General features: G+C 42.4%; 1 protein-coding gene across 1 annotated transcript in view; it reads left to right on the top strand.

Annotated features, from left to right (window-relative positions):
- The window catches only part of ANKRD29 (ankyrin repeat domain 29), a gene marked incomplete at its 5' end in the record, with an annotated part of 12,302 nt that extends 804 nt beyond the window's left edge, over positions 1-11,498 (top strand). The window contains 5 exons of the mRNA XM_010077921.1: positions 2,257-2,355; positions 8,073-8,171; positions 8,634-8,729; positions 9,788-9,886; positions 11,415-11,498. Coding sequence (XP_010076223.1) covers positions 2,257-2,355; positions 8,073-8,171; positions 8,634-8,729; positions 9,788-9,886; positions 11,415-11,498 — 477 coding nt within the window. The remainder of the gene's footprint in view (positions 1-2,256; positions 2,356-8,072; positions 8,172-8,633; positions 8,730-9,787; positions 9,887-11,414) is intronic.
- Positions 11,499-11,955: the final 457 nt, after the last annotated feature.

Genomic DNA, 11,955 nt, shown 5'->3' with positions numbered 1-11,955 from the left:
TCACAAAAAGGAAGTCACTCCTCAGGGATATATGATTTTTTTCAGCCATTTCCAGGGAGTTTGGATCTGCAGGATGCTGTTGCACTCAGCCCCCATGAGTGTGCGTGGGAGCCAAGGGCTGATGACTGGGGAAGCCACCAGCACAATGGGGGCTGTGCACTGGTCACACAGGGGGTCCACACCTCTGTGCCACCCTCACCCCGCATTTATAAAGAAGGGTGTCCCACCCTTGCTGCTGTGCAGACAGTGATTTCTTTCTAATCTGAGGACAATGATTCATACCTCTGCACGGTAACCCTGGGGGTTACCACTTGGTTTAAAAATAGCCATGCTGCCACACCTGCAGACACTTACCTAGAAGTGAAGGCAGTAAAATAACTTCCTTGTTTTCTCTCCTGGAAATGAACAATATTTGCAATTGGATTTAGAGACATATTTTTATTGTTTACAGTCATTGGGCAAAACCAGTCAGAAGTAGCTGCTTAGTAAAATAAGAGCACAATCTCTTGAAAATGAGAATTAGTCTGGCTCCTTTTGTGGGACATCTCCAAGCTGTATTTGCAAAGTGTTATCTGGCTGGCAGCTTTGCTGGCAGGCAGCCAAATGAGAGGGAATTTGAGCATGCATTTCAGTAGTCCTTGCCAAACCATCAAGATAGATGTAATCTTAAATTGACTCAGGTGAAGGGTAGAGGAGAAGACAAGAGAATAACCTAACTAAACAGCATTTCTTGCAGAAATACGTTGCTGCCTCAAAACAGCTTTCTCATTACAGCATGAATTCAAATCAAGTACAAAAAACAATAATTTTTAAAATGGTTAGGTGATAGGGAACCCAAGGTTTTCCGTCTTGATTGACACTACAATAAAGAACTCCTTTAATATTGCACAACTTTGTTTACTTTCTAAATTGAAATGTTCTCACTATACCTGTCTCTGGAGGAAGCCTGCAAAGGACCTGATACCTTCACCATGTTTTGTGTACTTACAGAGCAACCAGAGAAAACAGCCCCTCAGAGGGCCCAGGGCTGTGCATTTGTAGTGCCAGCAGACACCTCTTTTGTTTACCAGGATATTTGTCTTGAAATCAAGGTCAAACATTCTAGATTCAGTCCCTGGGGCACTGTATTCATCTCATGCTTCGCCAAGTCTGTGCTGAGCTTTGCAGGAAGAGGAGCAGATAAGTGGTATCTCTTGGCAGACAATAGCCTTCGGTCCCAACATAGTGATATGCCGACAAGGTCAACAACAGGCTTCCACTAAAATGCCCTGTATTTTGTGATAAGTATATGCATGAGTTGTCATGGGATGTGTACTTGCACATCTGCGATGTAGTGAAGGAGTTCATTCATGTCTTGATTTAGACTGAAAGAGTCTCACCTCCTGGGAGAACTTGCCCTCGCATGCTCTGTACTGAGTGCTGTGGATACAGGATGAGTAAACACCTGACCCACCCTCCATGCAGATTTCCACTTCTAGTTGGTTGGATGGACTATAACACTGTTTGAAAATTTTTCATCAAAAAAAATTAATGACATATGATTTTTAAATTCTTTTCCTAAGGAAGAAGTTTCTGTGAAGTAAAATTCTGAGAACATCTGCAATGAAAGACATGTTAAGGGAAAAGAAAATCCCATAATTGTTCACAATTTGTTGTTTCACAAGCTTTTTGCAGGAAAATGTTGTTTTCTGACAGGGCTCTCAGATAGTCTGTCTTGCACAGCATCTTCTGCAAGATGTGCCAGAGCAGTGGCATGGTATTTGCGGGGGTGGCAGAGTAGTGTGGCACAGTACTCACTTCTTCAGCCTCAAGGGCAGAATTCAGTGCTGGAGCCTCCAGCCCTGCGAAGTACTTGAACACGTTTTCATCATGTGAAACAGTAGCAGAACACTTCTGCATGTACATATAAAAGCTAAATTAACCTAAATGAGCCTATATTGCTGTACAGGAGTGAATTTCTAGTTATGTAGATCACTGCTTCAAAGAACTGGACTCTTACTATTCCAGACCCAGGATTTAATGTTCGGTTTGATACATGATGGGAGCCAGTACTTGTGCATACTGAATGAAAATGTTACCATAGTTTGTTATGTACTAGACTTTGGATTTTGATAATTCTTTCTTGAGCATGGCTGTATATCTGCTGTTACATGGCATAATGGCTTAAGAACGAGAACTTGAATCAGTTTGGTTTGATTTTGTGTGGAAAAATGTCACAATTTCAACACAGTGTAAGCTGGATATATTTGTTCTTAGGACGGAGCTTCTGCAATTTTCCTGGCAGCACAAGGAGGCTATCTAGATGTCATCCGATTGCTGCTTTCTTCAGGAGCAAAGGTTAACCAGCCACGGCAGGTGAGCTCAATGCTTCAGGGCAGAGCTGGAGTCTAATTTTTTACAGTTATAACAAATTATCACTGGAATTTTCTCTGGGCACCAGGTTCCCATGGAGGTGATTCCCTGGAAGGCAGATTGTAGCTGTGACTGCATTCGTGTATTAGTACCCTAGTCATTTCTAGGTTGCATGCAAACTAGATCGTTTCTGGAAGAAGTAAAACTGGAAGCTTTCTTCTAGGTCTGCACCAGTTGGACTTACATCCTAAAGCAGATCCAATCTCTAACTGATCCTTTGAACAGGTTTGAGCCACATGCATGTTTGGGCCAAGGACCAAACTAAATCAAAATAAAACCCTCTAGCTATATATAATGTTGATGTAAGGGCTTTGCACTACCTCTTACAACTACTGATCGGCTTCTGTTGTACTAAGTTACTTGTGAAGGTCTACACAGCATACCACATCCTTGTGCTCTCTTGGAACTCCTTGGAAAAGCTTTTGAAAATCTGGGAGCTCCAGTGGGAGACAGTACTTAAATCTGGTATATTGAAATCACCAGGCCTTCAGGACCATGGCTTCAGTGTTGAAGCTGATCTTTGACAAATGCTTTTACTTTTAGTTTTACTTTCCTCAGTTTTACTTTGTGTCATCCCTGTGCACTCTGAAACTCAAGCATGAGCGTTACCTTCATCTCTGGAAGTTCTTGATAATTGTGGAAAGCTTTGCCGTCCCCCTTTCCAGCTGGTTACTCCGGTGGGCCTCATCCTGCAAACATATACAGCCAGTGGCAACCGTAAGCATGAAATTAGCTCCTCTGTAGGTAGTGGGGCTGCTGTTTGATCTTTAAATAGTATGTATGAGCTAGATTTGTTTCTGGTTCAGAGGTCCCTTCCAGGGGGCTAAGGGCTGGATCCACCTTGCATCAGTGTGTGCTGGTGAGGGTGCAAAAGACTTCCAAGGTGTTAAACTATGGGATATGTAAGCATACATGGTGCACAGAGACATACATAAAAGCTGTCTTGGTTTCCCAAAAAAAGTGTTCCTTAATTGTTTAGCTGTTTCTTGACTCTAAAATCAGTGCTTCAACAGCACATTTAGATGCTGCTTTGAGTAGCCAGATGTGGGAGTTGCACAGCTAGCTCTATTCCCAGCACGTAGAAATGTCTGGTTAGAGACAAGGCTTCCCAGGAATCTTTACCTACTTTGAGAGAGCCACCCCTGTGGTCTGCTGAAACCCTGCAGGCAAGGTAGCTGTCCTGGGTCTTCACTGCACATTTTAAATTGATGGGATAAGGTCTTGTCCTTGCAATCCATCATATATGGCTGCCAGGTGGCTATGATCACTGACTGCAGCAAGTAAAAAGTCAGCAGGTGAGAACAAATTAATGTGAAAACTCTAATAACAGTGGACAATGTGGTTTGTGATAAGCTTTGCCAGGTATTTTCAGTATTTCCTTTCATCTACACCAAAAGCCTGACAAATCATAGCCTGGCAGCAGAGATTGATCTATATGACTTCTGCTGCATCTGTAGGTCTGCATAGCCTCCTTGCTGCTCCTGTAGTGTAAGGAAACTGGATTAGTATTTTATGTGCCCAAACCAAAGTAATTTTCCTGCTGCCTCTTCCCCCACCTCTCAAACACCAGAACTGTGCAGGCAGCTGCTCCCTGGGCTGATGCTTCAGCTGCTCCTAGGCTGCCTCCACGCTGTCTCCCAAGATCAAAATTAAGAAATGTTCAAAGCTGTTAATTAACACAGTCTAAAAGATCAGTGTAGAAGGATAGACCAAGGTATGCATTAATGTCTTTTGAGTTGGTCAAAACAGAGTTGGGGAGCCTTAGATTTAGCTGAACCATGTTGCCATAAAAACTGCATTCTGCTAACCATAATTATAATGCTCCAGCTAATTCTTTCTGACATTATTTTTTTAGCTCTCTAATCCAATTTCGACAACACGGTGTTTCATGAGGCATTTTTAAATCTTAGTTGAGGCAAAGACTTGACTCTGTGTCAATGTTCCTCATCGCTCTGTTTCATCTCCGGCAATACGGGCTTATTTTGCTTCAGGGTACCTCCGATCCCTGCTAAGATTATGCCTGGATAAGTCCGTGGCATTTGTATTTGGGCCCACTGTAACCTGAAACATTTCCTTAACACATGGAACATTTTTACTGTTTAATTAGTAAAGTAATGGTTGGATGGACTTCAGTCTCTTTCTTACTAACAAACAAATTTGTACTTTGTTCGAAGGTGGCATGCTGGTCATGAGGCATGTAGCTCTAGATGGGGCAGTTTTGATGCCAGATGACTCTCACTGTCAGTTACAAACTACACTGCTCCCACTGCTGTAGGAAACTTTTCTAAGCAACATAACATCAAACACAGGGCTGGCCACCACTCCAGAGTGCCAGGTGTGAGTTCATGCTTCTCCTTCCTCATGGTATCTGGGTTTTCCTCTCTACTTGGTGAATTTGAGGGCTGAATTCATCTACCTGAGCATGTGTATCTGCCCTGTATGTCTCCTCCTGCTGCTGCAGTGGGTACCAATTCCCCTTTGGTCTTATGCCCCATCTCCCAGTCCCACTGTAGAGCATCTCAGATGGTGCTGGCTGTCTGTGTGCAGGTTCTTTAGCACAGCTCTGACAAGACAGCTAGTGAAGCTTCCTGACAAGTTTCTTCCTTGGCAATGTCATTTCTCTTGGGATTTAGCCTCCTTCTGTTCTTTCTGACACTGTGGAGCCAGGCAGAAATTCTTTTGTCATCTTTTTGTCTAGACAGAGCTGGGAGCAGTGTCTGAAGCCTGGTGCAGGAGATGTTTCTTTGCTTCTCCAACTGAAAAACAAAGCGAGATTATTTGCCAATGAATTTTATAGTCTCTTTTGGCAGCCTGTGTCCCAGCAGGCTTTAGCCTGACAGGCTAAGCAGATTCAAAATACTCTGGAAATTAATCTGTTTTTCTTAACACATGATATGTAATCACACATATATGCAAGCCAGTAAACCTGTATAGAGTGTAGACTTCCGACCAGCAAGCAATTTCTTATTAGCAAGAGTTCAGCTGGTGTAGTAGTGCAAGTGGACTGATAGGCAGAACAGTGGAGGACATGACACCAAGTAGCCTTAGAGTAGGGGCTCTCTGTCCCTGGAAGTCCTTACTGGGAATTCAAGGGGTATTTCACCTCCCACCCCAATCTGGCACCTTCTAAAACTCCAAGCCACAAGCAAACATTGAGATTGAAAGCTGCAAAGCAAGCTGCAGAGCAAAGTTGTTAGTTAATGGGTGAGAGAAAACATCAGAAATTTCGGTCAGAGTATGTTTGGAACTGCCAGCTGCTGGATATGACGAGATGTAGTCCATATATATCAGCTTGTAATTGAATACAGAAATAAGCACACCTTAAAAACATAGGGATATTTAACATTGTTCCAGGAATGTAATGGTCTGGACACTGCTGGGTGGGCAGAAGGACAAGGAAAGTAGTTTTGAACTGCATCTTTCCCTGTTCTCACTTTCTTCCTGAATCACCTCCAAGCCCTAATATCTGTTTACACAGGAATTCTCATGTGGCCTCTTAGTACAATGTAATATCTCTTTTGCACCATACACCAATATAAAAATGGACAGAAATCTCATCTACTCCATATAAACACTATATGTGTTGGCATAAACCTGCCTGTTAGATGCTGTTTGCTTTAGAGAGAGAAACTGACAATAGTCAATGTGAGCCCAACATCAGCTTCATCATCTTTCTTCTCTTCAGGTTGTCCTCCAAGACAGTCACTCTTTCTCACAATGTATTTTTGCCTCTAGCCTGTATCTAAGATACTGAGGAAGATGTCTAACTGCAATACTGTTAAGGACAGTTAGTGGTAACAGTGATGTTGCCCAACACTTGTATTTCCTTCTTCTTCTTTTCATTCATACCTGAAAATAAGAGTTGTTCTTATAAACTTCACTGTGAGTAAAAGAAATCTGCCATATTCCCCATGCTGTGCTTAGGCTTGCATTTCTTGTTTAAACAGAAGAGTGGATTTGCACAGCATTGGATCTTCATGCAGATTAAATCATGTAGGCTGCTCTCAGATATTTTCCAAGTTTTATAGACTTTTCCAGCATCCCTACTGCTATTTTCTAGAGCCCTCTGGTGGGGGGAGATTAGAAAAAAAATATGAAATGTCAGCTTACTTGTAGGGGAAACACTATAAATTGGAGAGGGACAGTTTTTGCTGTCACACTAACATCACATATGCTGTGTACAAGACAGCCTCTGTTATTTTTGAATCACAAAGAACTCTCTTTGTATTAACAGAATATGCACTAGAATGAGGTCAGTCACTAATTTCAATGAGTTAATTTATAGAGAAATTACACAAGAATGGGTAAAGATCCTGTTCCTCACCATTTGAGAAGACTGAAAATCTCAGGATGTGCATTTGCTCTTTCTCAGAATCAGAAAAAGGGAAGCCCGGAATATTATATCAAAGGCAGAAATGACTTTTCTGTTTCCTCCAACGGATTAAGTCACTAGCCCATAGAAAGCAGGGAACTGCTTCAACAATGTTTTTATTTGTTTGCACAAGCAAGTCATATGAATCTTCACTTGGCACTGAGGAGAGAGATTGCTTCTTTGGTCAAGGTGGAAATACTTTATTTAAAGTAAAAAGCCATTTTCCTCTGAAACTTCTCATTAAGGCTCTTTTGGAAGCCCCAGTATATTTAGTCTTCCTGTTTCCTGCCAAGTCTTCAGGCTGCTGAGGGTGGCGAGGGGAACTGGCAAGCGCTGAAGGCAGAAGCAGGCACCCTGCTATGTGAAGCCTCACTTTTATGTTGAAGTTCATACAGGCAAAGCCTTTTGTTAAAGGACCACAAGAATCAGTTTGGCACCACATAACCACTGGAGTCCTCCTGCAGTCTGGAGGATCCAGCCATTTAGAAGCAAAAGGAGGAAAAGGCACAGAACTGAATTCTAAATGCAGTGAGAAACACTTCTAGTTATTGAACTCACCTTTGACTTTGGGATGGAAATCCATCACAAATTTTAGTTTGTTTCTGAATGTGTATTTTTTTTCCCTGAGGTTTTCTGCCCAAATAATGACAGCATAGGACAATTTTTCCAAACACTGGATTCCTTGATAATTGCCCTGTTTTCCAGCAGAATGCTTGAAGATAAAATTTGTGACATACTTACCATCTCTGTAAGGCAAGATGTTTTTAACAGATTCCCTGAGGGTGGATAATGTAACTTAACACTGAAAGCTGGTGATCATCTTGCATTACTCCCCATCTTCTATAAACAACTCCATATGTACAGAGACCCAGCTGCAGAAGCTGCCCATGCATGCTGAGATTTACCTGTATCTTCTGTCATGTCTAGCCACCTAGATTTTGAACTTCCCAGTATACCTTTGGCCTTTACATTTTGAACTTCCCTATGTATTTTAGGCACAACTGGTAAGCCAAAGAGGGCTTTAAGTGTTCGCACAGTGTTGTACATTTCAGGACAACTATGCAAGAGAAAGCAGCTAAGGGTGGCTCTACCCAACTGGAGCAGTTCTGACTTGATACACTGAGCTCCCATGTGCTTTTAGAAGGAACTCTGCATATGTCTGTCTGCGATGCTGGATTTAATTGAGAAATTGATGTACGTCCATTGCAGTAGACAGACTTGGGCAGTAAAACACCAGGGAGCACAGGATCTCACAGTGAAACCTTTAGCAGTCTTATTTTCTTTGCAGGATGGGACAGCACCCTTGTGGATTGCATCGCAGATGGGTCACAGCGAAGTGGTGCGAGTAATGCTGCTCCGGGGAGCTGAGCGAGATGCCGCGCGGGATGTGAGTAGCATTCCTTCCTGTGTTCTGTCTGCAGCTTAACACCTCCTTGCTTTTTGGGAGGCTGCAAGTCTGTCTGAATTGAGACCTGGTGTCCCCAGAGTTTGTCTGTTTGCCAGGTTATGAAGTCCCACCATGGGCTCCCTTTTCCCTTTGTGTCTGGGACAGCTTCCTGGAGGGACCTCCCAGAATAAGGGACTGGAAATGTCCCTTTAAATGAGAGATGAAGGTGATATATGATGTCACTAGTTCTTTTTACCCTCAATTTTTCACCTGCCAGAGGAACAATCCTGCAGTTGTCCTAAAACCAGCAGCATATGTTGTGGAGGTGCCACCTCAACGATGATGAGAAGAGGAAACCCCCCTCTCAGAGGTGTGGGGGAGAGCTGGCGTTTCCCTCCATGCGAGGGGAACGCAGGTAAAGCATTGGTAACACCTGAACAGACCTTCCTCTCTCTTTTAAAGGACGGTACGACTGCTTTACTGAAGGCCGCCATTAAAGGGTACAACAATGTGATAGAAGAGTTGCTGAAATTCTCTCCCACGCTTGGCCTGCTGAAGGTTAGTAGTGAAACACACAGATTTTTAGGCAGAAACTCAAGAAGGCAAAGGGTCTGATGAAAGACCTGACGTTTATGACTATGCCAGTGGAAGGTGATAAGGAGCTTGAGCCCAAAAACATCAGAGAAAAATAAAATTTTCTTACTTAGCCTTTAATGCTACACACAAATGAATCTTTTCTAATGAAGCTGTGAATTTGATTTTTGGAATGAGGTAACACATTGTGTCATAGAAGGAATTCTCTTGCCTTTCATCATCTGATTTTATTTCTACAGTAAATGGATTGCTCTCGGTGGTGCAGTTTCTAGCATTATAGTGTGCTCTCTATTGCATTTAGTCAGCAAAATAGTATCCTAAGAGATCTGTTGTAAGCAGATTCTCTATTATGTTTTCCTCTGAATTCAAAAAGTGACTTGAAAAATAACAGATATTTGAAAGCTGCTTTTTAATAGTTGATCGGATTTTATGTGCCTATAAATCACATAATTTGGTAGCCTTTGTGCATGCAACTGTCATTTTGATGTACCTGAAAATCCAGGTGGCATTAACTTAGTTGTTAAGTACAAGTATGAAATAGCTTCCACACTTATTTGAGCTGTCAGTTTGCAGCCACAAACAAAAGGTCAGCCATAAAAAAATCGCCATTCAGCTGTCTAAAATGGAGATCATTAATCATAAGAGAAGGAAGATAAAATGCACAGATGGTTTCCATTACTGCTTGTGCTTCTGTTTCACTTGCTAATGGCTGATTTTGTCAGACAGAAGCAAGTGCTATGCTCATTTCACCTCTAATCTATTGACAAGGGTAATTTTTAAAAGGAAATATTGCTGTGGTAAAGTAAACTTGACTCTCATTTTTATTAAAGCATTTAAAATCACCTCCTTCATAGCCCACTAGCCTGCCAGCACCCTAAATCAGACCCTATACCTTTGTGACCTATTCTCTTCCATGTTAGTTCTTTCTTGTTCGGAGGTTTGTTCTTTCAAAACATTTGTGTTTCACTGCCTTTTGATTGCTTCCCATTCAGAGTACAAACATCTCCATTGGTATTTTCTAGAACGGGACCTCTGCTCTCCACGCAGCTGTCTTGAGTGGCAATGTGAGGACAGTGGCACTGCTCCTGGAAGCAGGAGCGGACCCGTGCCTGAGGAACAAGGTATGTCCTGGCACACCGTCCCCGGCAAGGAGCAGGTGCGGAGCACCGAGTGGCGGAGCCGTGCGTGCTATGGAGGAGGTGGCAGCCCATGTTTCTGTGTTGGTCTGTGGTCACCTCTTGATCCCCTCCTGAAGCACCATTCTTTGGTCCATTCACTTCTGTGTACAAGCATGGTGGTTCTTGTGAAGTTACATCAGTCTGAGAATAACCAGACCATGCACCACGGATTAAATTGCTAACTACAGCTAGTCCTGGGCTACCTAGGTTGCATTTTAGGGAAACAGAAATCCGTTACTGGTTTTGATAAGTTATATATGTGTCTCACGTGAGAGATGTGTTAAGGATGATATTTCTGCAGCAAGAGAAATGTATATGTGGGTGCCTTTGGTAAGAAAACTTGGTTAGGAGTCAGTACATTGCTAATACAAAAAATATCCCAAATTATATGCATCTTTTCCATATCTTACTGTAAATCTGATAGTTTACTGAAATAGATTCATATTCATTTTACAGCAGCAACGTTTCTGCATAAAACTTGTCTTGGTTTTATTCTGTAAAGTGTTTAAACATTACATGTTTGATAAGTTCCCTGAAAATGTCTTCCTCTGAGTTGTGTTTATGAACTATTTGCGGCTAGTATTTGATATCTAGCTGAGTTTGTTAAGCTATGAATGGGTGGTCTCGTATTTATTTCTAGTTTATGATTGGGTGAATGAAAATTTGTAATACAAGTAATCCAGCAAATGCCTTCTAAATGTTTTGGTCATTTAATAGAACATCTGTCCCTGTTATTTCTGTATCATTCCACTTGATGGCAGCAGAGTTAATGCCTCAAATACAATAGCTCCTGTTAATAGGCATTTTGTTTTGATACTATCATCCAGTGTGCAAGATTTTCCTGTTACTGATGGTGATTTGCAGCAGGAGGATGTGCAGTGTGAGAAAGTCTGTGGCTGAAACCTCTCCTACTGATTTTTTTTTAATAACCTGCAATTTGGCATCACAGAGTACATTTGCAGGACAGACATACTGATTCTCAGAAGTAACTTCATTATAAATACTTTATGTTATCAAAATTGTATTCAATAAATATAGCAGACCAAACTCTGATGTTCTATTACCAATCCTATGGAATAGCACTGACTGTTTCACAACAATTAAAGTCTTTCCTTGGATTTTTATGGGCTTTGGTAGTGAAAGACTTGCCTCATCTCCCCCAAAAAATCACCACCTATGTTCTCTTCTAATTTTAAGCATAGGGAGCCCAAAGGACACTGTGTAGCTTGGACAGTCAGCACAAAATAAACTGACCACTCAAATCCCATTCTAGGAGTATTTTGAAGATTTAAGTGAGACTTGTACACTATTTGGGTGACTTCTGAAGTTATCTTCAACAATGGTGGGGACAATAGTGGAATAAGCATGTCATTATAATTCCCAGTACCATCTTCTTTAGAGCTTAATGCTTTTAAACTGTGATTTGGAAATACTTATTCATTTTTGCTAACCTGAAGGTTTTTTGTTCCAGGCAAACGAACTGCCAGCAGAACTAACAAAAAATGAACGCATCCTCCGACTCCTCCGCACAAAGGAAAAGCAAAGGAAAAGCTAATGCACCCCTGTAGCAAATGCAGTTTGACAGAGATGCACCCTGACTGCAGCAGCATGACAGTAAACTTAGGTTGCCTGAGAAGGGCTTGTTGGAACAGTTTACAGAACTGATTAGCCTCTCGAGTACACACTCCCTGAACGCACGAGGCCCTTGCCACGGGATAACCATGGGCCAGGGTCTCCGCCTGGCATCGCTGAATGCAGAAGAACTGCAACGAGAGCAGGGTTTGGCCTGGAGGCTGTGTTCATGCTGCAGCCCTGCCTGTACTCCAGGATCCCACCGATCCCAGCAGCGACATTTGCTCCTCCACGCCTGCAGCGTACACATCCTCGCACGTGCAAGTGCTCCCACCATTTCGGACATGCATCCCCATGTTGTCATGGCTGCCCACCTGTAACAAGCTCTTTGGGGTGCACTTGAGGTTTGGGAGCACTTGGCCCTTGTGCCAAAAGGACAT

Source organism: Pterocles gutturalis, unplaced genomic scaffold (assembly GCF_000699245.1).
Source record: "Pterocles gutturalis isolate BGI_N339 unplaced genomic scaffold, ASM69924v1 scaffold18988, whole genome shotgun sequence".
NCBI classification, from domain to species: domain Eukaryota; kingdom Metazoa; phylum Chordata; class Aves; order Pterocliformes; family Pteroclidae; genus Pterocles; species Pterocles gutturalis.
The sequence above is the reverse complement of the archived record's forward strand: the minus strand, read 5'-3'. Positions and strand labels throughout refer to the sequence as shown.